At 60.1% G+C, this 27,345-nt stretch overlaps 1 protein-coding gene across 17 annotated transcripts in view; it reads left to right on the top strand.

Annotated features, from left to right (window-relative positions):
• Positions 1–27,345, top strand: part of SHANK2 (SH3 and multiple ankyrin repeat domains 2) — a 490,708-nt gene that overhangs the window by 159,387 nt on the left and 303,976 nt on the right. For 14 of the 17 annotated variants that reach the window (XM_045486261.1, XM_045486258.1, XM_045486262.1 and 11 more), the window contains 2 exons: positions 1,518–1,584; positions 1,957–2,127. In XM_045486261.1, the coding sequence (XP_045342217.1) occupies positions 1,518–1,584; positions 1,957–2,127 (238 nt within the window). The remainder of the gene's footprint in view (positions 1–1,517; positions 1,585–1,956; positions 2,128–27,345) is intronic. The other 3 variants (XM_045486265.1, XM_045486264.1, XM_045486263.1) reach the window with 1 other exon arrangement.

Raw genomic sequence — 27,345 nt, 5'->3', positions numbered from 1 at the left:
GCTGGCGAGTCTGGGATCCGTAGGGCGGGCGGGAGGCTCGGGCGGGAGTCGCTTTTCCAGGAAATCAGGATTTGCTAATAAGGCCTCCGGATGATTGGCTGAGTCCCACCCGCATCATCACCGCAGGGCTGTAGATGTGCATGTGTCTCCGGGCTGGCACCTGCAGGCCTGGCTCCCGTGGGTGTAGACCGTCGCCTGTGGTGCCGGGAGCCCTGCCCATGTGCTTCTGGCGCCTGGTCTCCCTCCCCCTCCAGCCCCACCCCGGCGTTTTCGTGTCAGCCCACAGATCCGTGGGGCCCGCGTTGGGAGCGTTTCCCGTAGGTGTTGGTTCTGGTCTTCTGCACGCATGCAAGGGTGGGATTTTTTCCACCAGACTGAAATCTGGTGAAGAGCTTTGGGTACTTTTTTGAGGATTCCCTTCTCCCTGCTTATGGGGAGCGGCTCGTGTCTAATCAGAAGGATGGGACGCGCGGGCCTGCCGGGTGGAGTACAGGACACGGTCCAGGGGCCTTCCAGGCACAGGCTCACTGAGCGCCCCACCCTGCTCCTGTGCAGATGGTCCCTGCTGGGGACCTTCTGGGCAGATGCTTGCTCTCCTGTGGGTTCTCGTGGAATGAGAGCCTCACCTTGTCGAGTGGCCCGGGGCTTTGCGGGGGGTGAGCGTGATGTGTGGGGGCCGATGGAGCCTGTGGCTGCCGTTTTGAGAGTCATGACTGGGGTGCTGGGGGCTCAGTCGGTGGCGCGCCCGAGTCTTGATCTCGGCTCGGGTCAGGATCTCACGGTTTGGGAGTTGGAGCCCTGCTCTGTGATGGCAGCACGGAGCCTGCTTGGGATTCTGTCTCCCTTTCTCTCTCTGTCTCTCCCTCCCTCTCAAATAAATAAACCGATTAAAAAACTTTTTCTAAAAAGAGCCAAGACTGTTCTCCCCGCTTGTGATAACATGCATTGGCCTGGAGGGCACCAAGCTAAGTGAATTAAGTCACACGGAGACATAAACCATACAATCTCACCGATACGTGGAATCTAAAAGTCCAAACCCACCGGAAGAGAGGTCAGACGTGTGGTTACTGAGGCAGGGGGCAGGGGGTGGCCGGGGTGGGGGGGGGGCAGGAGGCACTGACTTCCAGGTAAAAGGTGGGCTGGTGGCGGAGATGTGGCGTTCTTCCCGGGGACTGGTGCTCACCCTGCCGTAGGTGTGCTGGCAAGTTGCCAAGAGAGCAGATCCTAGAAGTTCTCATCCCGGGGAGAAGGGTCTCTGTAGCCACATGCGGTGACAGAGGTTAACTAACCGAGTTGCGACCTTCCCACCGTCGCCGGCCGTCAAGGTGTTTCCTCGCGCACCTTAACCTCAAACGGTGTTGAGTGTCGGTTACATCTGAATAAAACCGAAAATAAGGGTGTACGTGTCGTCTTTCTGGGGGGCCCTCGTTGGGCCCGCCGTGCGGTGCGGCCGTCGGCGGCGCGGACGGGTGCGAACGGCCAGGGCTCTGCGCTAACATGATGTCTGCTCTTGGCAGGTGGCGATCATAGCGGGCAACTTTGAGCTGGCGGAGTACATCAAGAACCACAAGGAGACGGACATCGGTGAGTAGGCTCGGGGAGCGGGGCTCCGTCCGGCGAGGAGACAGCCCCCGCCGTCTCCCACCCCCGCGATGGCGGCTCCGCGTCCGCAGTTAGCAAACCGTGGCGGAGAGCGCGGCCCTGGCCGCCGCGCCGTCTCCTCGCTCGCGCGTCCTCAGTACGCACGCGGTGGGCGGAGGGCACCGCTGTCCCCCTGGGGCCTCGAGTTCATTTGCGGCTGACCTAGGCTCGTTGTCCTGAATCGCACGCCTCCCCGCGTGAACTCAGAGGCGGCGGTGAGCGAGGCGGAGGGGAGACCGGTGTCGCCCCGGGTCCCCGTCTCTGCGTCCGTTCCTCTGCCCCCGCGGGGGTGCTCACGACTGTTCCCCTCTCTAGTACCCCTTGTGCCGACCAGAAGGACTGTCTCTGGGGCCCCTCCTCTGGCCCATCGCCCTGCCGGCGGCTGGGCCCACTCTTGCACCTTGGAAGAGCCCGCCGGCCTGTTTCCTCCAGCCCCGGGCTTGCACAGGACTTGCAGCGGGGAGCAGTCCCATTGGACCAGCGGTGGTGAGCTTTCACAGATGGTACCGATCCGTGGACGGGGTGGGCGGTGGGCTCCGAGGTGCCTGGGAAGGTGGCTGGATGGCGTCTGTGTCTCACCGCCTGTGCCCCTCCCCCCGTGTTTGAGCGAAAGCACGTGTCTGGCTGTCCAGTCTTTACCGTGTGTGATGTGTGGCTGGTACCCACCTTGGGTCTGAGAACCGAACAAGGATGTGGAGCCAGGAGCTTTGCTGGAGTCACCCCGGGCTGTGCGCCGGGCATCGGGGCCTCCCGAAGGCCGAGCCCGATGCCGACGCCAGTCCCTCCCGTGAGCCAGGGCAAGCCGCTGCGTTGCTCTGAGACCGGCGCCCCCGGGAGCGCGTCGTAAAGGTGGATGAGTTCACGTCTGCCGTGCGACTCAGAATGAAGTGAGCCCGCGGGTGCCAGCAGCTCCCTCCCGACGTCGTCCCCGGGACGGAGGGCCGCGCGGTGGGATGGGGTTGTCTCCAGGTCGAAGTATCAGATGCTGTTCCGGGAATCAGGGCTCTTTGAAGCAGGACGCAGAGCCGAGGCAGGGCAGGGAGCGTGTGCGGGCCTCACCCCACGACCGCGGGGGGACACGCCTCTTGAGCTGAGCTGTCTCTGACCATAACGGGCCCTCCTTACTGCTCTGAGCACCAACCTTGATGGGCAGGAGGGAGTCGGGAAGTGGCTTCCCCACGCTGGCTCCTGGAGGGTGGCTGAGAGCCCCGTATATCCACGCTCCCGGCCCGCCCCACCGCCAGTATGAGGACCAGCCCCTAAATGGTCCTACTCACAAAGTGACGCGTCCCTTGAGGTACCGAGTTGATTTTAAGACAGAGAGTGGGGAGCTTCCTGACTGCTCCGTTTTGAGATTTCGAGACCCCCTATACGGGATGCAGACTCTCGGACCAACCGAGGGCATTTCCTACGATGGAAGGATTCCTGTGTGATGGGTGAATACGTTTGAATCACCGCTCGCCTGTTCTGGCCAATGATTTATTTAGACTACGAAGGGCAGCCCTCCTGAGACCTGGGGACACTCCCCGCAGGCTTGTACGGTGTCCGTATCTATCAGTCCTGGGGCTGAGGTCTGTGGCATTTACTCCGAACCTGTGTAAGACCACCCAGGGCTCCATGAAGACACAGGGCCAGCTTTTCAGTCACGCGAGGCAGGGGTCCGCGCCTCCTGTCCCCTGCATTGTGGGCTTTTCCACCGTGTGCCCTGCAGGGAAGGGGTGGTCTGCTCCCTGTGGGGTCTTTTCGGCACCTCCAAAGAAGGAAAGGAGACCTCTCCTTTCCCCCGAGTTTCTGACGAGGGGTCTGACTGTGGTCCAGCAAACGGGCCTGTTGGTCCTTTGTGGGCATAGACATCCCTCAACGTGCTGATTCACCGACGCTGTCAGCCTGTTGTAAAACCCCGATTCAGCTCTGTGCACACTGAGCCTCTGCCCTGTGCCTCGCTTGTTCCCGGCGGGGAGCAGGTGCCCTGTGCGGTGGGAGTCTGGGCGGGGCAGCGCCTGCACCGGGCAGGAAGTCCGAACCTGGGAAGGCTGGAAGCTCAGGGCAGCCTCACCCACGGCGTGCAAGCCGCTCGGCCTCCATTCAGGGGCGCCGTGCTTTAGACGGAGTTCCCAGAGGCCCCTGTCCTCACCCACGGCCCCGAATAAGCTCCCACCTAAGGAACTGACTCCTCCTTGACTCCGCGTTGCCCTCTGACACCTCACTTGTCTCCCACAGGAAGTGTTGGAGGTCCCGGCAATGCTCCTGCAGCACGGGGTCACGGGGAGACCTTGCAGGTGAAGGGTGCCCCCTGGTAGCGGCTGTCTGGGACTGGGACAGGGACACGGAGCGGGGCGGAGGAGGACACGCGGGGTGCAGGGTCACCTCCACAAGGTGGCCCCACGGGAGTCCGGGCTCTGAAACCCAGAGCCCCAGCCGAGCTGGTGCCTCTTTGTCTGGAGAAGTTGTGCGTCCTCAGGAAAGCCATCTGCTTCTCGCTGCTGGAGGGGGCACCCTTTTCCCTCTGGGTTGAAAACAGTGTATTTTGCTGGAACCCCCTTAGGGAGCCCCTGGGGGTGCCTGGACCAGCTGGCACCCAGGTGCCTATCACTTCTTTCCACGACGACTCTTCATCGAGCACCTTCTCCCGCTCAGGCCCTGTGCCCGTTTGGGGACCTTCTTCCCCAGAGACCTTTGTCCGCCTGAGGCCTGGCCGGGGAGGAAGTGTGAGCCACAGAGCCCGATGCCCCCTTTGCCACCCTGCCCCAGGTTCCGGAGCACAGGTGAAAGTCCCTTCCCGAGCGGGACAGGCTACTAACCCGTCACCCCATCACCGGAGAACAGCAAGCGACTGTTCAGAAAACTAGACTCTTTCGTGCACGTTTCCTCTTTGATTGGGGCATCCGCCCGTTTCCCCGTGTCCTGGACCCGTGCCACCCTGGCTGCTTCCTCGTCCCCCCTCCCCCTCAGTGAATCTTCTGAGCTACTGGCTGTCGTTCCCCAAACAGTTTGCGAACCACTGCCCCCCCCGCCCCACCCCCCCCACCACCATTCTTGTTCCTGACTGATCATGAGTTGCCGACCCAAACCTCCAGGGTTCCCCGGCACCCAGCAGTGCGTGCCAAGTGTGGGGTGTGCCTGGGGAGCTCTGCGGACGGAGATGGCCAGAGCCGCCCCCAGGGAGCCCGACTCGAGGGCCTGGCGTGGTATCTGTAGTCACCAGTCTGTGTCCCCCCAGCATTCCGGTGCTGGGCTTCCAAAGGCCAGACCCACCTGTGCCTCCTGGGACCCCCCCCCCGCCGGCCTGCCCCACCCCCGGCTTGGGTGGGCTTGCTTCGACCGTGAGGACGGACCACGTACCAGTGTCCTGGGGTTGCCATAAAGAGTCGCCAGCAGCCAGGCAGTGGGAATCAAGAGAGATTTATTCTGCCTCCGTTCTGGAGACTGGACGTGCCGAGTCGAGGTGCTGGTGTGGTCGGTCCGTCCTTGCCTCCCTCCGGTTCTGATGGGACCCGGCGTCCCTTGGCATCCCTCGGGTGATAGGCGTGGCCCCTGTCTTTGTCGCTGCTGCACATGGCCCACTCACTGCACCTGTGTCCCCGGTCCCCTCCCCTTTCTCTGATAAGGGTGCGAGTCTTTGTATTTAAAGCCACCCGAAATCCAGGATGCTCTCCTCTTGAGATTCTTTTTTTTTTTTTTTTTTTTAATTTTTTTTTTTCAACGTTTATTTATTTTTGGGACAGAGAGAGACAGAGCATGAACGGGGGAGGGGCAGAGAGAGGGAGACACAGAATCGTTAACAGGCTCCAGGCTCTGAGCCATCAGCCCAGAGCCCGACGCGGGGCTCGAACTCCCGGACCGCGAGATCGTGACCTGGCTGAAGTCGGACGCTTAACCGATGGAGCCACCCAGGCGCCCCACTCCTCTTGAGATTCTTAAGTTGATCCAGGGATTAGGACTCACACATCTTTTGGGGGCTACGTCAGCCACCATCGAGGGCACTCACGTTGTCACATGACTGGCCTTCTGAGGCTGTTACCTCTGCGAAGGTACGCGTCCCTGGCGGGGATGTGTTTGCCAGAGTATTGTGATGTTTTGCCCTCCTCCGAGTCTGGGGGTGCAGAGCTTATGGGAGGACGGGGAGAGCAGGCATGGGGCGGTGGGCAGCATCGGGGACACGGTTCTCTACCCTTTCACCACGCAGTTCTGGGGCCGTGCTGCAGTGAGGGTCTCTAGTGTGCTGTTTGTGAGCCTCCGTGGCCATGTGGCTCTCCGATTCCACCCTCTGTGGCCTGGCTCCCGACCCCCATCCTCGTGACCTGTGAGGGTGCTGTCACTATCTGTCGAGGTCAAGGCCACTCCGCTGTCTGCTCCTGGACCCTCGGGTGCCGGGTGTCCAGCATGATTGCTGGGGGGCTTCAGCTTGTCCCACGTGCCCTGGCTCTCCTCCTGTCAGCCTCAAGAGTCCTGGCCGGGGTGCCAGGGAGGACAGGATGGGGCCGTGTTTCTCCTGTACGATCTGCATTAAGTTTTGACTTAGAAGCTACCCCGCGGCATAGGAGAAACGTGGAAGACGGGGACGCGTGTCCTGAACTTGAGGCTGCGGGCCCTTGCCTCTGTCGGGACGGCCCGTGATGCTCACTAGCAGACTTTAGCTGATCATTTAGTGGGGCTGGGGCACCGTTTTGGAGAACCAGGCTCACGTGTCGGGACTCTGGACCGAGGGAGTGAGGGTAAGGCTTCATCTGCATCCTGTTGGGTTGCATTTCCGAATAGAAGTATGGTGGACGGATCCCCCAATCCCGAGCTGCGGGTGGGGACGTGGGGTCAGCGTCGATACTCAGAGGGAGTAAATTAAAAGGCGAAACGTTCTCCTGACTTGGGTAGTCGGCGACGCCTTTCTCCGAAAGACCCTTCAGATCATCAGCTAGCCTCTGCCTGGCAGCGGCGGGCCCTTTGCTTTCCGGACGGGGAAGCTCACGACCAAGAAATCAGGGCACTAGGGATGCTCCGCCGTGGCTTTTGGGGAAGACAGGAAGCATGCTGAAAAGCGGTGAGGTGATTAACGGGCGCTCCGAGGTCTGTAGAATCCGGAAATGGATCCAGAAGGCCGTGTGGATGCATCTCTGTCCCTTTAAAAGGGAGATTACATCTTGTCGTGAAACGTTCTGCTCACCATCCGGCCAGCATGCATGTTGCCAGCGCCTGATGCTGTGGTTCCTTCTGTTTTGTTTTGCTCTGTTTTTTAACTCCCTTCCCCTTTAAACAATTAGACGTGACCTCCGTTTGGTTATTTCATTTGCCGCCTCCCAGAAAGTGAGGGTGTCAAAGCCGCTGCAGACACTAAAGTTAATCCCCATTTGCCGACATCCAGCGTTGAGCTGTCGCGGAGCCCACGAGCCCCCCGGGTCTCACGGGCTGTGCCGTGGGGCGTTTACGGCGGCTTCTGTAGGACGGAGGTCCCTGTGGCGAGGCTGCCGGGGAGCCGAGAGCTCGTGTCCGAAACAGTCATGCAAATATTAAGCGTGTTGCAAGCTGATGAGCTTTGGACTGGAATACCTTGTTTTTTCCAGTCTTTGTTATTTTTGTTCTTTGCCCGGCTTTGTGGGGAGATGAACTGTCAAATGGACTGAATGGCATGGGCTGTTCCTCTTCAGCTGAACAAGGTTTGTTTTCATACATCTTGTCCGTCTGCAGTTCCAGACAGAGAAGCAAGGAGGTTTTGTTTTTCAGGATGAAGCACATTGAGCTGATGTGTGAGTTTGGGTGTCTGGGTAGCCGATTAAGAGCTACGTGGTTACTGTTGCTAGGTTTCGAGACCGAGTGCCTGTGTAATTACGCTTCCGATATGTATAGATGATGGATAGGGGGTGGTGTTTCCAAACAGATTTCTGAATGCAATATTGTGTGTGTGTGTGTGTGTGTGTGTGTGTGTGTGTGTGTGTGTGTAGGTGTGAGAATGTAAAACCCATGCTGATAACCGAGCGGTGATTTTCTTTTTCTTTTTTTTTTAAATACCTGTTCCGTAGGTCCCACCTGCTGTGAAATAAACCAGATCTTATCTGAAAGAAGCTTTCTGTTTTCCTGGCATTTTGGCTGTAAAATGTGCCACTTTACTTTGAGACATAGGGGGGCCCTTGGTGCTTGCCAGCAGGTCCTGGGGGAAACCCCAAGCTCTAACCTATTTCATTTCGTCGGGTCGGATCGATGGGGGTCAGCACGGCCGGGTCTCCTCTTTACGAGCTGTAGGAAGGAGCCTCCTCAAGGAAAGCCAGGCTGCTGTCGTACCTGGAGTTGGGTGGCAATCACACAGCTGTTGTCTGGGTTCCCAGAGCCAGCTGCGGAGGAAGGGAGACATGATAAAGCCCTGGCAAGACTCTGCAGCCCGAGCGGATGTGAGCAGCACGTGGCCGGCACCTGTCACGTGGCCTGTGTTCCTGGGTCCGTGGCCTCTGCGGGGCTGCGGGAGCCGTGCAGGGCGCGCGAGCCGGACCCCCTCCCTGCTCCCTCTTTTCCCGTCTGCCGGTCGCGAGCCCGCTGCCGGGGTGCCACCCCCGGCCCCCCCCTCCCCCCCAGCCCCGCTTCTCTCCACCTGTCAGTTGAGAAGTTTTATCCCCAGCAGCGAGCGGACGTGCCGGGACGCAAGCTAAGGTGGCACCCTGTCTGGGACAGTTCCAGGTTGCACGCGTGCGTGTCGGGATGGGGTTTCTCGTGTGGCTGACTTCTGGCACGTGGGCTGGCGAGTGTGGACGTGGGAGCCTTCCCTGAGGTCTTTGGTTTGTCCCAATTGCTGTGTTGTCCGAACTCCCAGCGACACCTGTCTTTGTCCTGGAAAGGTGCAGCCGTGGCACAAAGCCTTGGCTTCCCGTGGCCTGTGTGTGTCCACGTGTCTTGCCTTCCCCGCCCGTGGTCTGTCCTGAGGCTCCCCAGCACCCACGTCCCAGCAGCTTCTTGGCCTGTCAGGCATGCCCGGGGTTTTGGGAACGGTGCCAGAGGGAGGCCGGGCGGCTGGCGATCGGTCCTGCTGTGGCCACTGCCCACAGGGGCCTCAGCTTGGTGGCCGCTGCGGGACGTGTCCACTAGACGTGCCCAGCAAATCCTCTCACCTCCCACGTGTCTCCTTCCAGCCCTCCAGGTTGAACTGTTCCCCGAACCGGAGCCTCTCCTGGCTCTTCGCCTGCCGTTCTGGGGCGTTCGGGCCCCCAGGGAGGAGCCGTAGCCCCCCCCCCAGCAGAAGGGCCCCAGACACCCACCGTCTCCCCCAGACCCTCAACCACACGTGCTCTGGAAACCCCCTTCAGTGTCAGCACACCCTCGGCCCCTGACTCCCCACCACATGCGGTCCCTCTTGTCACCAGTATCACGTGGCATCACCTTCATCATCGTCGCGTGAAATCCACAGGTAACGTGGATGTGCCACGCACACGTCGTTGGTGAAGGTCCACCTAACGCCCCCGCCGGCCCGTAGGGGACCGGGAGGCAGAGCGGAATTGGCGGTGGCTTGGCGGTCAGTGCTTCCGTGAGCGCGTCCCGCCTGCGGGGCCCGCCTGTGCTCGTCCCGTCAGATCCGCCGTGGCCGTCGCTGGCCGGGCTTCCCGAGGCGGGGAAGCCCCTGGGTGACGACGTGCTAGACAAGACGCAACGTGCGCTTTCTCTCGTGCGGGCGGTGGTCGTGTTCCCACCAAACGCAGTGACGAAAGCGTGTGTGTGCGCGAGTCCCCGCGGGAGCTAATGCGCTCGGGCACACGGCTTTGCGTCCACGTGAAGGTCTGGCGGGCCAGACCGAGCCCCCGGCGGGTCCCCGTGAGGACCACCCTCCTATAGGACCTGGGGTGGGCCTGGGGAGTGGGTGGAAGGCCCCTCTCCTGACCCTGAGCGCCCGCTGCTGGGCTCCCCGTCCCTCGCTCCCCAGTACCCACTAGGCACTAAACCGGGGCTCCGGGCCCCAGGGCTGCTTCCGATTGCTGTCCCCTGACCCCGCCTGCTGGTGCTCCCAGCAGGACCCTCTGCTCTGGAGGAGGACCGCCGCGGTCTGGGTGTGCCCTCAGATGGGCGGGGACCCCCTTCTCAGGATGCGCTGCCTGGCAGGTGTGCCCCTTCTGCTCCGGGCTGGGGTCCCAGTGCCCGCTGGCCCGCGCCTGCCCCGCTCCTCCCTCCTGGGCCCCCGTCCTCCTTCGCACCTCGCCCAGTCCGGTCTCAGAGGGAGGTGAGGGATGCCCCGGGCTCCCTGGCTCTGCCTCTGCCTCCTGCCTCCTGCGGGCCTGCTTGGTCTCCCCCCTGCCTTTCCCAGCCCCCACGGCCTCTCGGCCTGCGTTCTGATTTTTCGCCACGCCGTGACGTTCTTCTTCTGCCGAGTCCGAGCTCCTGATGGAGGCCCTGGGCCAGGCTCCCAGGGTCGGCGGGGACAGGGCAGCGTGATCTGGCTGAAGAGCTGGACTCGCGGTCATCAGTCCCCTGCCGAGGGGGAAGGTCTCCGCCTGTGCGAGGGAGCAGGTGGGGCTGAAGTCCACATTTGGGGGCGCCAATCCCAGTGGACTGTGGAGTCTGGACGGCTTCCCGGAGGAGGAGGAGGCGGCAGGCTGTCTTGATCCAAATAGCAAAACAAAAAGAGACCGTGCAGTTTCCGGGCCCACTCGTGCCCAGATTGCACTCGGTGCCTTTTATTGCATCACGGTGACAGCCCTGCGGGAAGGTGGCCCCGTGACTGTCCCCAGGCTACAGATGAGGAGACGAAGGTGTCTGGAGACGTGTCACACGTCAGGTCAGAGGGCAGAGTAACCGGGAGCTGGGGTTTGGACCGAGGCCCCTGGCTCCAGAGCCACCCTTTCTGTCCTTGTGCGTCTCCTGGCCACCTGTAGTTCCCGGTCCCTCCTGAGGCCTCAGACAGGCCTGTCCTCACCACTGTTCTTGTCCCTGCTGGAGCGGGGTTCTGTCCGCCCTATGCAGTTCTGCCTCATGGGGGTCGGGCAGGCAGCTCCCCTCCCGTGCTCCCCAACGCCGGGCCATGGGGGCACTCAGTCCAGAGACCCTCCCATGGATGAGCCACTGCCACCTTTCACCGGGTCCTGGGGACACCTGTCCTCTGCTCCGCCCCAGTGCCTGTGGCTGACTTCCTGAGCAGGTTCTGGGTCCTGCCCACTTGCCATTTTTTCCGCCTCCTTTTCCCCTTCCCTCTCCCCCTCCTCCTCTCCCCTTCCTCCTCCCCCTCCCCTCCTCCTCTCCCTCCCCTCCTCCTCTCCCCCTCCTCCTCCCCCTCCCCTCCTCCTCTCCCTCCTACTCCCCCCCACTTCCCCCTCCTCCCCGCTCCCCCCTCCTCCCCCTTCCCCTCACTTCTCCCTCCTCTCCCCCTCCTCCTCCCCCTCCCCCTCCCCTCCTCCTCTCCCTCCCCTCCTCCTCTCCCCCTCCTCCTCCCCCTCCCCTCTTCCTCTCCCTCCTCCTCCCCCCCACTTCCCCCTCCTCCCCGCTCCCCCTCGTCCCCCTTCCCCTCACTTCTCCCTCCTCTCCCCCTCCCCCTCCCCCTCCCCTCCTCCTCTCCCTCCCCTCCTCCTCTCCCTCCTCCTCCCCCCAATTCCCCCTCCTCCCCGCTCCCCCCTCCTCCCCCTCACTTCTCCCTCCTCCCCCTTCCCCCTCCCCCTCCCTTCTCGCTCCTCCATGCTGCTGACCTGTCCTGAAGTCCAGTCCTCAGTATGTCCCTTTGCAGGTGAAGGGTTTGGTTTGAAGTTTCAGACTTCTGCTTAGCAGTGAGGGTTGATGTGCATTTTTACAAAGGGCCCAGTGTAGCCAAAGGAGCTCTGGAGTTCCGGAACGCTGCTCACCCTTTACCCCCCTGTTCTGGAGAGTTCCGGAATGCTGCTCGCTCTTTACCTCCCCTGCTCGCCCTTTATCCACCCTGCTCCAGAGAGTTCCAGAATGCTGCTCGCCCTTTACCCCCTGCTCTGGAGAGTTCCTGAACACTGCTCAACCTTTACCCCTCCCCCACAGCTTGCCCTTTACCCCCCTGTTCCAGAGAGTTCTAGAACTCTGCTCCCCTTTACTCCCTTGCTCCAGAGTGTTCCAGAATGCTGCTTACCCTTTACCCCCCTCCCCTTGATCGCACTTTACCACCCTGTTCCAGAGAGTTCCAGAATGCTGTTCGCCCATTACCCACCTCCCCCCACTCACCCTTATCCCCCCTGTTCTAGAGAGTTCCAGAACGCTACTCGCCCTTTACCCCCCTGCTCTGGAGAGTTTCAGAACACCGCTTGCCCTTTACCTCCCCTGCTCACCCTTTACCCACCCTGCTCCAGAGAGTTCCAGAATGCTGCTTGCCCTTTACCCCCCTGTTCCAGAGAGTTCCGGAACGCTGCTCGCCCTTTACCCCCCTGTTCCGGAGAGTTCCGGAGCGCTGCTCGCCCTTTATCCCCCTGTTCCGGAGAGTTCCGGAATGCTGCTCGCCCTTTACCCCCCTATTTCAAAGAGTTCTGGAACGCTGCTCGCCCTTTACCCCCTGTTCCAGAGAGTTCCAGAATGCTGCCCACCCTTTACCGCCCTGCTCTGGAGTGTTCTGGAATGCTGCTCGCCCTTTACCCCCTCCCCCACCCCCTGCTCTGGAGAGAAAGCCTGGTAGGGCCTCCCGAAAGGAGGACAGGCGGCTCCTAGGGGATCAGTTACTGCTCTAAGATGAGCCCCCACTCAGTCTTCACAATGAAGCTCCAGAATTTGAAGGTGTTTTCAGAAGTAATTGTCTTGTAGGGGTTCCAGTTGGTGGCCCCAGAGAACCCTGGACTCAATGCGAGAGAGTCCAGCAGGGTGTCCCGGACCCTCCAGACCCCCGGGCGGCCCCCGTGGACCCTGCACCTGGCCTGAGTGCAGGCGGTGCTGGGAAGCCTGCTGCTCAGCGGGTGCTTGTTGTCAGGTCCCTACGCCGGGTGGGTGGGACGTCTGGGGTACGAGGGCAGGGTTGTTACGAGGCCCCTCTTCCCACCCCGTGGGGGCAAAGAACCCAACCCACACCACAACGGCCCCTGCTCAACCAGGCACGTACCCCCAGGCCGCACAGACCCTGTCCACTCCCGGGTGGCAGGTGTGACCAGACACACGTCCCCAGGATGCACTGAGACCCTGTCCACTCCAGGGTGGCAGGTGTGGGGCCCTTGGAAACTACTGGTTCTCGAGGGGGAACCTGCTTACCTGTCCAGCCTTGCCTTTTTCCAGCCCTTTCCACGCAGGTCAGACAGCTGCTGTCCCACCTCCTTACTGGTCCTGTGTTTAAGCTGCCCCCTGTCCAGAGCACCTTTGCTCGTCTCCCCACCTTCCCTTAAAGACCCTTGCAGTTCTTCTGGTGGATTCCCTTCCCCTTCCCCTCCCCCCAAGATGGCTGTGGCCATCCGCTGGCCCTGACATGTGTTTGCTGGATGTTCCTTTTGGCGATCAGAGTCATGGCTCGTCTCACAGAAATTGGGGTGCACAGCGTATCCCATGGAGTGGACGGGGAGCTCTGGAGACCAGGCTCTGGGTCCTCCCTGTCCCCGGCACCCGGAGAACTCCACTCTTGGCCCTTAGGTTTTGCTGGAGGGTGGCATAGCCAATACCTACCCGATGCACGGCGGGGCAGAAAACATGGCGGGGTAAACTCGGCGGGTGCATCTGGACACCCGCAGGTGCCAGGAGGGCGAGTGCTGGGATCCATTCACCTCTGACCTTCTGTGGTGGTGTCTCTGACCCAGCAAGCCTGGAGCCACCGTGGGACCCCAGACAGGCCTGCCTAGGCCCGTGTCCTGATGGCAGGAGGGAGGGTCCCTCCCGCAGTGTGCCGCTGAGGACCCATCAGCTCGCAGGGAGCCTGGCCTTTCGGGAAAGGCACTCACCCCGGAATTTCCGGTCTTTGACACGTGGAGCCACAGTAGCAAGCAGTGTCCGGAAATAGTCACGGAAATCTTCATTTTCATCAACATTCAAAGGCAGCTGGGTGGTAGAACCTCAAAGAGAGCGTTTGCTCACGTGCCACAAGGACCCGAGTTCCAATCTCCCGTGGGATCTCGGGCCAGCCTCGCGTCTCTCCGGGTCGCAACAGCCACCACGGACGTGAGCCTCTGCTGCGTGGCAGTGATGAGGGATTTCTTTAGGGCTGAGCCCAGCTTCAAGCAGAAATAAGCCCTCAGTTCCCTCCTGGAGCTCCTTGTGGGGCTTGAGGATCTGAGCCTCCTAACCGGAGCTGAGGACTTTGCGGGGTGGAATTCAGTTGAATGCAGAAAAGGGTTTCTATTCTGGTTTCCAACAAGCATAAGTGGAAAGACTTTCAGAGGGTTTTAGTCAGGGAGAGAAGGATTCGTACACGTGTGCGCACAAGTGCTGCTGGTTTTAGCCACCACAGAAGGGACACCTCAAAGAGCTAATGAAGCAGGTGACAGAAATGAGGCGGAAGAGAAAACAGTCTCTTCTTGGCTCGCGGGGCGATGACTTTCAAATCCCCAGCTGGGTCCAGGCACAAAACCTGGACAGCCAGGTACACTCTTGTCCCTGAGGCCATTGGCCGCATGGGCGGCCCTGACCCGTGAGGCCACCAGGAAGGGGGCGTCTCTGGGAAAATGACAGTAAGGAGCCCCAGAGCCTTGGGAAGCCTGTCGGGGCTCCGAGGGCCAGCTGGAAAGGCGAAGAAGGGACCCAGACCCGCCCCTTAAACAGCCGTGTCCTCATTCAGTTCTGGGCCACGTGGTCATCCTGCAGCCAGCGGGAGGGGACAGAAGGGCAGTGACAAATGGTGGCGAGCATAGGAGATGGTTACTGCAGAAACTTGGTTCAGAAATCTCGGCAGCGCATCCAAGGTCACGTTCTGCTCGCGGGTGTGAGGTCGGGGTTCAGGGACAGGTGTCCTGGTGCTGCCTCAAGTCCGTCATGTCCTGTGCCCTCTTCCGCAGCCACCCAGCTAATGGAGGGCAAACCTGATGGGGATGGGCTCCACAGGGGAAAGAGTATAAGGACGCCATGTTTCGATCTTTTTGTTAGGAATTATCAGTGTTCGTTTTGGCGCCCACTGTAGAGATTAAAACACTGCTGAGGAAGAGAGAAGACGATATTGTGTGGCCAGGGGCAGGCAAGCAACATTTGCTCATTTCTCACCGGTACCGGGCCGTTCCAGCTGTTCAAATCTCACCGGCTTCTGTGCCACTCACCTGGCTGGACGGCTTCTAGACGGAGGACCTTCCTTCCTGGGTGTGAAGGGGTATGAGTCCTTCTGGGATTCTCCAAGGCCCGGGTGGTGAGGGCCTCTGTCCTGTCTAGATGCACCAGGCTAAGAGGGAGTCAGGGAGGACAGGATGTCCTCCCTCTGGACGCTGGCTTAGCTGGATTGTCTCAGAATGTCACCCACTGCTCAGACCTGGGGAGGCCCGTGTCCGGAAGGGAGGTCATGGGTGTGAACTGCCTAACAGAGCCTGCTGTAGAACGGGCATCCTGTGAACGGTGGGTGAGGCATAGACGTGTATATACGCCTCCTTCCGGCAAAAGCTTCGTGTTGAAGCCACGCCTGCCCGTCCCCCCTCCCCAGACCACGCCAGCCCTCTGGTCGCTGACCACCCCGCGTCGTCGAGGATGGTCTGCCGGCGTGCTGGCTCAAGCCGCTGCTGCCGGGAACAAACCGAATTCTGTCTTCTCATTAGCATCACCACTGAGCATCCCATTCCTGCCAGATACTGACGAACCACAGCAGAGTTTTCCATGAGCCGACAAAGGCTGGGGGGGAAATGGAGACTGTCTCTGCCCTGGGTTTTCTCCTTTATGGAAAGAGGAGAGGGCGGTTTAGGTGGCTTTTGTAGGCACTGCCCTCCGTTGGCTTCTTTGCAGTGACTCTGGAGAAGAGAAGTGGCCCGGGCAGTTCTCCCCGGCCGCTCTCGTGGAATCGTCCCGGACGCCGACATCGCCTTCCACCCGCCCGGAGACTTTGGCTGAAGGGCCGGGGACCCTGTCCGCGTGTGGCCCAAAGCCTGTGTTTCCGTTTTTGTATTTTGCTCATGAAAAGTGCCTCCAGCCCTTGTGTACCCTTGCCTCTGAGCAGATATTGTCCCTGGGAGCTTTGTGTCAGCTGTTGGAACACGTTCCTCCTGGTGGCTCACCAGTTTTGTCAGAGAATGTGAACGTTTTCAAGGCAAATGTTATCAAATTCATTTAAAAGTAAAGCTCGTGGCTTCGTGTCTCAGAATAGTGGCTGAGTTGTGGGATGCCACTGTTGTCATGGCAATGGTGCTTTGTTTGGGGAGCCGCAGGCATTATCCTGTAAAGTGCATCGGTCCAAACGGCACGTTTCCCCTTACTTGGGGGCTCCCCACTTAGAAAGGCGGGGGCGCCGCGTGGACTCGGGGGTGGTCTCCATCTCCCCTCTCTGTAGGCACCTGTGACCACCTTCAGCCTTTCTGATGTTTCGGGCTGAATGGGGTGTACAGAATTAAGGCGTATGTAGAGGGGATAAACCGTAGAAATGTGCCCGTCCTACCCCAGAGAACAGGGTTCTTCAGGGTGTCGTGGGCTCCTTTCTTTCTGGTAAACCAAGAGATCCCAAGCTCTTTGCCAGGCTCAAGCGTGACCACCGGATTTCAGCACCATGGAGAGGAGCCCATCACTCTCAGGGCAGTAAGAGATGACAATTGCTACCAATCAAGTTTTAATTGGCCAAACGGGGGACGGAAGGGGTCATCTGTAGGTCCCGGGGCTTGGAGGAGACACACCAAAAAGTTGGTGTGAATGTAGCCCGGGGATAGGTCGCCATTCCACGTGGCTCATGGCCGCGTGCAGTGGCAGTAGTCCGTGGAGCACAGCTGTGTGGACAGGTGTCTCTCCTCTCTGTGTAGCTCACCTGTGGCCCGCATGCCCTTCTGGGAACGCCCCACATGGGCTCCCTACCTTACAGCCTCTCCCGTTTGTCTTTCCTCTTCCTGCTGGGCACCCTGTCCCCTCTGCAGACCATCACCGCTCCCGTGCTCCCCTGCCTTCCCCACACGTGCTGAGCACAGCAGCCAACTGGCTGCAGGATCCATACCCTTTACTCTAAAAAGAATTTCAAACGTGAGAGCTTTTTTTTTTTTTAATTTTTTTAATGTTTATTTAGTTTTTTTGAGAGACAGAGACAGAGCGTCGAGTGGGGGAGGGGCAGAGAGGGAGGGAGACACAGAATCAGAAGCAGCCCCAGGCTCCGAGCTGTCAGCACAGAAGCCGGACGCGGGGCTCAAACCCACGGACCATGAGATCGTGACCTGAGCTGAAGTCGGACACCCAACCGGCTGAGCCACCCGGGCGCCCCTCAAACGTGAAAGCTCTTTTGTAACTCGTTGGCAGCCGGACTTGACCTGAACTGATCTGAATCTATTCATGGTTCTCATGTATCCTCCTTAGTGTGATGATGCATCTGTCCCCCCCAGGAATCCTCATGGGATTGATTTCAGGACCCTGCATGGACCCACCGGCCGTGTGACGTAATATGTGGCCTACGCCGTGTTTCCCTCACAAAGCCAGGCAACTCGAAAATACCAAAACACCTCCAGCCCACGGCTTTCGGAGACGGTGCTGTGGATCTGTGTCTGTTGAGCAAACAAAGGGTTCTTAATCTAAAACTGACCCTGGGTCTGCCTTTTAAGTGTTTCGAAGGATCCTTTCGAGATGGTGTTACCATACAGGATGGGGTGCACCTTTGCTTTAGATATTCGTGGGAATCTTACATAGAATCACTGGTACCTTTGGAGAATCGCAGTCTAGGTCAGGCGAGACCTTTGCCCCTTTGTGCACCCCCAGCTCTCTCCTGCCCCACGCCCCCCCCCCCCCATTACCTACTAGACCCTGCAGGACCTGGGAGTGTCCGAGCGTCTCCAATTTGCCGTCTTTCGGGCTTCTTCTCTTCCCATTGTGTTTACTCCTAGATCCCTCTATCCTGTCGTTTCCCGCCTGGCTTGTTCAGCAAATGCTGGGGACTCCGCAGAGGGGAGGTTGCCAGGGCTCACAGCCTGCATGAGAGATAGGCATGTCTCAGTGTGAGGAGAGTGCCCTCGGACAGGCTGCGCGGGACATCTCGTGCGTCCTCGTCCTCCCTCTGCTCTCTGTCCCGCCCCCTCCTCCACGCCCCTGCTCACAGAGCCGTCCCCTCACCCCTGCTCAGAGCCTCATACCTCAGACCCGCCTCCCACCATGAGGAGCTCCGTGCCTGGAGTCTGGCCGGGCAGCGAGGGGGCAGAGGCAGGCCGGGCCGGGCCGCATAGTGTGCCCAGAGCTCTGCCCTGAAACCCTGCAGCCTTTCCCAGTACAAGTGGGCCTGGAAGCCCGTGCTCATCTCCCAGGAGAGACCTGGGGCTGTGAGCCCTGATGTGGTTAGTAATTGCAGGATAGCTCATGCCCTGTGCCCCCGGCCTGCGGACATAGGTCCCTGTGGACTCCAGAGGGCTGGTCTAGGCTGTGGGGTTCTGCGATGTCAGTGAGCTCACACTGCCATCCCACGGACGGGGGGCTCACACAACAGATGTGTCCTGTCCCCCCATCCTGGAGGCCTCAGCCCGAGGTCCAGGCATGGGCAGGGCCGGGGTCTCCCAAGGCCTCTCTCCTCGTGTGTGGACGGCCATCCTCCCGCTGTGTCCTCACGAGCTCGTCCCTCTGTGCGTATCTGTGCCCCGATCTTCTTACAAGGACCCCGGTCACACGGGATCAGGGCCCACCCTGGTGACCTCGTGTTATCTCAGTCACCTCTGTAAAGGTTCTGTCTCCAAATACAGCCGCATTTGTAGGTTCTGGGGATCAGGGCTTCCACAGATCAATTTCAGGGGGACGCAGTTCAGCCAGTAACATGTGGTGCCCACCTGGACTTGGCCTCTGCCTTTGGAGTCCCCGCCCGCCGTCCCTGGACGCTGGTGCCCTGGATAAGACTCGGGCCGCTTTGTGGAAGGGGCCTGTTAAGGGCAAGAAGGAGGCAGGACATTGCCAAAGCTTTCTGCCCCGGGGTTCCCGTCCTAGTGTGGTGACCGAGGCCTGGCCCAGGTGGTTGCCAGCAGGTGTTCCCTGTCCTCTGGGTGTGTCCACAGCACCCGCACAACCAGGCGTGGGCACGGCACGGCTCCACACACAGGCTGCCTGCATGCACCCGGAGCCGTTTTCTCGGTTTGCATCCTGACTCTGCCATTTAATGGCTGTGGGACTTTACACAAGTTACAAAACCTCTCTGTGCTGCAGTTGCCTTCTCTGTATCGCAGGGATACACAACCATCAGTCACCTCGTCGTGGAGGTAGTGAGGATTCCCTGAGTCATGCCTGGCTCGAAGCAGTTGCTGCTGGGGGGCGACTCCTCATCATTATACTCTTATCTCCACTTTACAGATGGAGAAACTGAGCCTTGGCAGTTTATGTAACTTGGCTGACTTTTCATAGAGGGTGCAGGGCGGGGACCCAGGTTTGTCTGAGAGCGGATGATGCAAGTGCAGGTCACGTGTGCGCGTTCCCCCCCCCCCCGTCCCCCGCCAGCCTGAGCGGGTGGGCTTCTTGTCTAGGTGAGCCGCCCTGCTCACGGGCAAGGTCTTGGGAGGGGACCACACACCAGGGCCCCCGACCTCTGTACACTGTGGCTGAAGTGTCCTCGACGCTCCTGCCCTGTGTGCACTGAGGGGTGGCAGGGGTGGGACCCAGGGCCGGGGCGGCAGGAGGGTAACGGAGAAGAGGCCGCTCCAGACCCCGTCACCGCACGTTGAGGGCAGCTCTGGTCTGCTCTCGGCCCCGGCCGCCCCAGGCAGTGCTCCTTGTCGACGCGCTCCAGCTGTCCCGGATTCTTCCGAGGACGCGGGCCCCCACCCTCGGCCCCCTCCCTCCCCAGATCGGTTCCTGCCTGGGCGGCGTTTGAAGGCCTGCCGGGACCCAGTGAGAGACGCCACATCTCCTGCGGGGTCCGGGGGAACCCACGTGGGGCATCTGTTCCCCGTGAGCCCCGCGTCCGGTCAGGCGTGCCTGGTCTGTTCACATCCCTCTGGGCTACGCGCTCCCAGGCGCCCCCCGGGGTCCACTTACTACGATACTACGCGGTGCCTGGCCTCCCTGAACGGCATCTCCCAGCGTCCGCGTCTTTGGCACCAGCCAGGGTGGGTGTGAGAGGGGACTCCGGCGGGGTCTCTGACGGGCCCCCCTCCCCGACCCAGAGAGGCCTCCGGGCTCCCCTCCCCCAGCACCGTGTCCTCTGGGCGGGTCTGGGCTGTCTTGCCGTGCAGTAGGAGGGCGGCCTCCGGAAGAACCTAGGACCCCCTCCGGAAAGGGGGAGGTGCCACTGGGTCCCTGAGGACCAGCAGGACTGGAGCTGGAGCGGAAGTCCCCAGGCCCTGCAGCCGTCCGCTTCCCCAGCAAGACGGAGCACAGCCCTCCCCTCGTGAGCGCCAGGCTGCCCATTTGGGGCTGGTGGTCCCCGAGGAAGAAATGCGAAGGGTCATGTCCCGGGAAGTGAAGGCATCAGGTGGAGGTGGGTGGAATGGAGGCCCTGTGCTGGCCTGGACTTGCCCACCCGGGTGCGATCACTGGGGGGCCCCGTTCTCCCCTCCGAGGGCCTCTGCCCCTCCTGCAGGCGCTGTGAGCTGAGCGGTGCCAGACGGCAGGGCGGATACTCCCCCAGGTAGACACAGAAAATCTCCAGCAAAAACAGACGTTAGGAATGCCCAGAACCTTCTGTTTGTTTGTTGGCTTGTTTGTTCCTGGCTGCTTGCGTGAACTGATAAGAAAAAGTCATTCTTGCTGAAATACCATTTTTGATGTCAGGCCCTCCGCTCGTCCGCCGCCCTCCCCAGACCCGAAAGCGCGCCAGCTGACCTGGGGCATGCACGAGCTCCTGAGGAACACAGCAAATTGTCATTTTGGCTTCCTGGGAAATCAACAGATAGGAGCCCTTTGAGACTCTTTGTAGCCAAATGTTACATCCTGAATGATTCCCGGTCTTATCTGCCCCCTGGTTCGGTTTCCCTTCTGGGTTTGGCCACAGCACTGGCACTTTTGTTGCAGCCTCGGCCTCGGAATGCTAATTACCCAGTTCTCAAGACAGTGGATTGAGGCTCCTGCCTCCTCTCCCCCGCGTCTCTGCTCCTCCAAAGCCACTTCTCCCCACTTGGTGCCAAAAGGAAGCAATGATATGTTCCCTGGGATGTCTCCTGCAACTGCCTTCCAGTTGGCAGGAAGCAAGCGGGCTGTGCCGTCTGGGGCTGGTGCCAGCATTTTGCCAGGAGGGTGTGGACCCGAGGCTTCGTGTGCCCAGACCGTCCCCTGGTGATGCGTGCGTTGGAGACTCATCGAGAAGACGGGGGCCACCGCAGGCCTTTCGGACGGGGCAGAGGATTCATCTCGAACGGGCAGACGGCTGGCTGCAGGGGCCAAAGGGCAGTGGGGGGCCCCCCCACCCGCACCCCCTTAACTGCAGCGACAGAGCTGGGGGTGAAGCAGCTTCTGGGGAAGCCGCGCTGAGGCAGGGACCGCGGGTCCTCGGGGCAGGGCAGGAGTTCAGGTTCTGTGAATGAAGGCACAAAAGAATGAATGACGGGCTAACTCTGGCTCATTTGGAGAGACTGTCGTCTGGTCCGGTGCTGGAAAGGAAAACGCCTCTTGTCCGGCTGCGTGGAGAGGCTGTGTGGGAGGGGCTCGAGGGTGAACCGGAAGATGTGTGCTTCTGCTTTTTGTTACTGGGTTCACTCGGTGTCCCCACCTGCGGCCGAGGGGGGCAGAGCTGTGGGGGAGGAGCAAGCCCCCCGCGGGGCAGGTGTCCGGTGAGGCCCAGCCCTGGGCACCCGGGGTTTTTAAGAGGAGCACCCTCACATCTCACAAACACAGCGTGTGGTGACCCGGGCTGAGCACAGCTAAAAAGCGGGAGGAGAGGAGGCCACAGGGCTCTGGTCCAGCACCTTCCCGGCCATGCTTTCTGCTTGAACAGCTGCGCGCGCGGGATTTCTTTTTCTTTCTAAGTGAGGTTTTCGTTCTTTGGCTGTTTACTCCTTTCGGCGTAATGAAACAACAGAGTAATTGTAGTGAATTTCTTCACGTTTACTGATGGTATTTATGTGAAGGTAATCCCTCGTTAATTTTCTGTGAGGTTTGTTGAGATTATTTCAATAGAGTCATTTTCATCGAAATTTAAAATAAAAAGGCACAAGTTTGCAGATGAGCGAACTGAGGCAGTTTGTACGTTTTTATTTTTATTTTTTTAAAATTTTTTTTTTCAACATTTATTTATTTTTGGGACAGAGAGAGACAGAGCATGAACGGGGGAGGGGCAGAGAGAGAGGGAGACACAGAATCGGAAACAGGCTCCAGGCTCTGAGCCATCAGCCCAGAGCCCGACGCGGGGCTCGAACTCACGGACCGCGAGATCGTGACCTGGCTGAAGTCGGACGCTTAACCGACTGCGCCACCCAGGCGCCCCTGGGGACTCTTTTTAAATATTTTTTTTTTTTAATATTTTTTTTCAACGTTTATTTTATTTTTGGGACAGAGAGAGACAGAGCATGAACGGGGGAGGGGCAGAGAGAGAGGGAGACACAGAATCGGAAACAGGCTCCAGGCTCCGAGCCATCAGCCCAGAGCCTGACGCGGGGCTCGAACTCCCGGACCGCGAGATCGTGACCTGGCTGAAGTCGGACGCTTAACCGACTGCGCCACCCAGGCGCCCCTGTACGTTTTTATAGAGAGCACGTGGACAGGGAGAGCGTTGAGCCGTCAGACTTTGGGAGAAGGTGTGGCTCCTACTCAAGACCTCATCTTTGCTGGGTGACCAGGCACTAACTCGGTCACCCAGCTTCACTTACCCGCTGCCCGAGTTCACTTACCCGCAGCCTGACTTCACTTACCTACTGTCCAAGTTCACTTACCTGCAGCCTGACTTCACTTACCTGGTTCCCAAGTTCGCTTACCCGCAGCCTGACTTCCCGAGTTCGCTTACCCACAGCCTGAGTTCGCTTACCCACTGCTGAAGTCCACTTACTTGCTGCCCAAGTTCATCACTCGCTGCCCGAGTTCACTTACTTGCAGATAAATTAGTCACGTGGGTCTGTTGCGTTCCTTCCATGTCCCTCCAGAGCAGGCACATTCTGTGTTCACACGCTCTAGACTCTTTGTCAGGCTAAGTTTAGATGCCCAGTTCTGCACGGTCTCTCCTGTATAATCACTTCTCCCAGTGCCTGTGAGCCAGCATTAGAAGTCACTCTCTCGGGGTGTCCGTGGTGGGGCTGTGCTGACTCCCCCAGCCCTCCCCAGCATCCCGGGGACCCCAGGAGCCTCGAAGGAGTATTGCCATAGTGCAGCTGCCATGACACGTGGCTCATTAAACACAGAAACTTCCTCTCACAGCTCTGGAGGCTGGGGCTCCAAGATCAAGGTGCCGGCGGCCCAGCCGTCTTCCCAACGCTCACCCCGCCTGCCTCTTGTGTCCTCACAAGCTAATCACCTTCGAAGGCCCCACCTCCAAATACCACCATATTGGGGTTGGGATTTCAAGGTAAGAACTTGGGGGGATACATTCCGCTCATTGCCGGGACAAAGACCCTCCCTGAGCCGCTGGTTTACCATGAGAATCCTCCAGATCACTGGGCGATGTTGCCCAGGACACTTCTCGCTGGGCCTCCTCCGACAGGGAGGGCCCGGGGCCGGAGCCACCAGCATTTCGCGGTGGGCGTCGCTGGGCACGAAGTGACCGCAAGCATGCACAGCCTCAGGACCCTCCGAAGCTGGGTTCGTTTAACTCCTGCTTTTGTGTTTTTCGCCCCGTTTTCCTTCTCACACCCTCCCCCCTCTGGCGCCCCCAGTTTCGATGTGCAAATAGCAGGGATCTCACGGGGTGGCCAGAGCCACAGAGAGCTGGCTCTTCCTTTCCCAGCAGGGCGGTCCCCTCGGAAGCACCCGTTCCCTTCACCTTCTCTGTCCTGGAAGCTCGCGGACGGGGGTGACGCCTGGACGTGACCTTGCCCTTGCTGGGGTAGCAGCGCCTCTCCCCTGAGTTTCCTTGTGGTCGTCGTTAGGGCTGCCGCAACCAAGTACCGCAGACTGCTGGTCCGTTCGTCCCGGAGGCTGGAAGCCCATGACCCAGGTGTCAGCAGGCCTGGGTCCTCTGGGGGCTGGCGGGGAAGGACCTGTTCCTTGGCTGGCCTTGGCCGTCCTTATGTTCGCGTGGTGTTCATATCTGTCTCCGTCCAAATCTCCTTTTCTTGCAAGGACACAAGGCACCCTGGATTCAGGCCCGACCTCATGACCACCTCTATATAAGACCCTATTTCCAAATAGCATCCTATCCGGAGCTTCCGGTGGGGGGGGGTTAGGACTCCAACATTTGCATTTTCCAGAAGACCCAGTTCGATCCATAGTATTCCCCGACAGTTGGTACCGAGAGGCTGAAATGAGGGGTGTGGTGCCTCTCGTCTGGGGCCCCTGCCCAGGGCGTCAGGGCAGGAACATGCAGGCGTCTGAAGGGAACTCCCTCCAGGATGGGTCATTGGATCCTGAAAATCAAGCCGTGGCACCAGAACAAATGGATGAGCCCCAGAGGAAAGGAAAACCCCCAAGAGCTCGTATTTTCATGGCATGTGCAGGGGGTTCGCTGACATCTGAGGGGGCCAGGCTGGGGGCGCTCAGGGCTGGTCCAGGGCCTCCTGGGCTTGGTTGGTCAGGCTGAGGCCACGCTGTGTGCGGGGGCGCCTGGGCGAGCGCCAGCATCGGACTCGGGCCCTGGGTCATCTGAGACAATGACCAGGACTTAACCAGCGGTGTGGCCACCGTCCCGGGAAGGGCATCACCTGTGGAGTGTGACCCAGTGGGCAGCTGACCACGGGCCACCTCCTCCTGACCCAAGACCTCTATAACCTCCTGTCTGTCCCCCAGAGCTCTTTTTGCTTTTAGGCTGAAAAGTTGGCTTTTCACATCGACCTCGTGTGTTCGCGTCCGATTTGTCCCTGGGGTGTGACGGCATACAGGGTTCTTCTGGGATTTCCTCAGGCTGAAACAGCCCCACTCAAGCCCCGCCCCCATCCAACAGACATGCCCCCCACATCTGTGAGTTCTGGGGAGCGGCCTCTGCCCTGCTCACCAGGCCTGGGGACCTCTGACCACCTGCCACGATCACGTGCTGGGGGCTCGTCCCCTGCTGCACTGGAGTCCTGAGAGTGGGGTCTTAGCGGAGTCAATTCTGTGTTCCTGTTCCTCATCTGGGAATGGCCCTGTTGTTCTTGGACTGGGAGGCTGTGTGTGTGCTCCCTTCGAGATTCTTACCCCCAGTTCTTCAGACCCCAGCATCTGCCACCAGCTGCCACGGCTACTCCCGTGGGTCCCACACGCCTCCTCTTATGCTGTGTGTCTAACATCAAAGCCCTGAACTTCCCAAGCACAGGGTTTCTCTCTCTCTCTCCATGACCTACCCAGTGTCCCAAGCAGGAAGACGGAGTGTCATCTGAAGCTCTTCCTGTTCTGTTACCCCACATCCAACCCATCAGCCAGTCCTGTCCTAGCTCCAGTCCCCAAGTTCCAACTGATACACCTCTCCCACTTCTCTCCATTTCCACTGTCTCCACTCAGGCTCGCATTCTGTCATCCTGTACACGGACTAGTGCAGTAGCCTCCCAGCAGGCTACTGCTTGCTTCTGCTCCTTCCATATACAATCCAGCTTCCACCCCAGCAGCTGGAAGGAGAGGTCTTCTAAAAGAACCGTCAGTCAGATTCCGTCACCCCCAGTGTCCACCCATCCCCGCCTGGAACACTTCATCGTCGTCACAGTGGGTTCGGCATCCACGCCGGCCTCCTGACCCGGGGTTCCCTGTGTGACCAGCTCCTTACCGGCTGCCCCCCTCCCCCCCCTGCTCTTCCCGACTCTCTCCGGATTTCAGCCGCACCCGGGTCCCTTGTGCTCCTGGACCGCTTCGTCCAAACTGGGCTCTGGCCCGTGGCTCGTGGCCACGGCTGCCCGTGGACCGGACGGTGCCCCTCCAGGTCAGATCGTTCACTTATCCACGTGCTACTTTAGTCCCCGGTTCCAAGGGCAGGGACCACCTCTGGCTTGTTCCCTGCCGTGAGCCCCGTGCCCGGCACGCAGTAGGCCCTCAGCTGAGGGTCTGGCTGCGAGAGGGGACTGACTGGTAGCCACCACTCGCACACTTCCTGCCTCGGGTCTCGGCCCGCGGGGTCACCCCGGGGCACGCCCCCCGCACCTGCCGCCCAGGCCGTGGCGCGCTGCGTTTGCGCCCGGCTGGAGGCGCCCGCGCCTCGAACCCCCGCGCCGCGCTATGGATGTGAGCTGGCATCGTGGAAAAGGCGCCCCGCTGCACTCGCGCCCGGACCGGGCGTCTGCACAGGCCTCCTCAGCGCCCCTTGCAACTAAAACGCCTGCTTGCCACGCGGTCAGACTGTGGACGGGAACTTCGGCTGGGATCATCACACGTTCTGATGGGGGTTCGGGCGCAGGCCGGGCCGGGAGCGCTGTCGCAGTCGGAAGGCACGACCGTCCCGCCTCGTCTTCGAGCCGGTCTCGCGCCGTACGATGTCGGAAAACGTTCGCGTCTCCACCTTGACGCACTTTGAGGCACCAGAGTCCTTCCGGATCCCGTCCCGTGGTGTTAAAGCATCAGCCTTCACGGCCCACTCGGAGAGGACAGTTGGGGAGCGACACCGTTCGTAGGCCGGGAGCCGGAGCTGCTGTTAACCGTGACATCGTGGCCGCAGGGCCGAAACGTCACAGTGGTGAGTGGCGGGCCTACTACCCGGGCCTGAGGAAAGTGCCCCGCGGTATTCACCACCTCAGCCTCGCAGCGCCGTGGACTCAGCACGTCAGCGCCCTCCCCTGCGCCCGGCAGAAGCCTGGGGGCCAGCACGTCCACTGTGCAGCCAGCGGGTTGAGGGACAAGCATAGGTCGTCGTCCTGGGTCTTGGCGAGAGAGCCTTAGCTGAGCCCCACTCTGGGCTCCTGGAGAAGAGGGAGTTTTGAACGAAGGGACTTTAAAGTACGATTCGCGTCCCCTTTTTCCTCGTTGGCTTTCACCTCCCCGCCCCCACTTGAATACAAGCTCCTCGAAGACCGTTTGGTCCATGACTTTATCCCAAGGGCCCAACGGGGCTTGGCACAGCCTAGGGGCTCACTCGCCCTCTGTTGGGTAAACGAAGGAAAGGATGGACGGACGGGTGGGTGGGTGGACGGACGGACGGATGGACGGAAGGGATGAGGAGAGGAGGAAGGAAGTGCTGTTGATACTTAAACTGGGGAGGTTTGGCTTGACCACAGCTTCTGTCCCCCAACGTGACGATGAGAGAAAGGAGAGGAACGAGGTAAGGAAAGAGAGAGCAGTTAAGAGCCCGGCCAAGCACCTCCCCCACGCATGTGCGCACGCGCATACGCGCCCCACCTACTGCACGTGCTTGGCCACCGTCACAGACCAGAGTTACACGGTCGTGATCTTGTCTCAGGGCTGATAACGTTCTCTTTCTAGAGCTATGATACGTGATTGCGTGGTCATTTTCTATTTGTAGCTTGACTCTGTGGTGGGGGTGATGGTGTCTATCCATCTACCCCTCCATCCACCCAGCTGTTCACCAACCCATCCACCCTCCTGTCTACCTACCTAGACACGACCTACCCATCCATCCATCCAGTCACCCACCCATCTGTTCAACCATGTACCCTCTTATCCATCCGTCCGTCCATCCATCCATCCACCCATCCATCCATCCATCCATCCATCCATCCATGCCAGTATGTACTAAGATTTTTCTGACCCTATGTT

Source organism: Leopardus geoffroyi, chromosome D1 (genome assembly GCF_018350155.1).
Source record: "Leopardus geoffroyi isolate Oge1 chromosome D1, O.geoffroyi_Oge1_pat1.0, whole genome shotgun sequence".
NCBI lineage: Eukaryota > Metazoa > Chordata > Mammalia > Carnivora > Felidae > Leopardus > Leopardus geoffroyi.
Note: the sequence above shows the minus strand (reverse complement) of the source record. Positions and strands in the feature narration are given on the sequence as shown.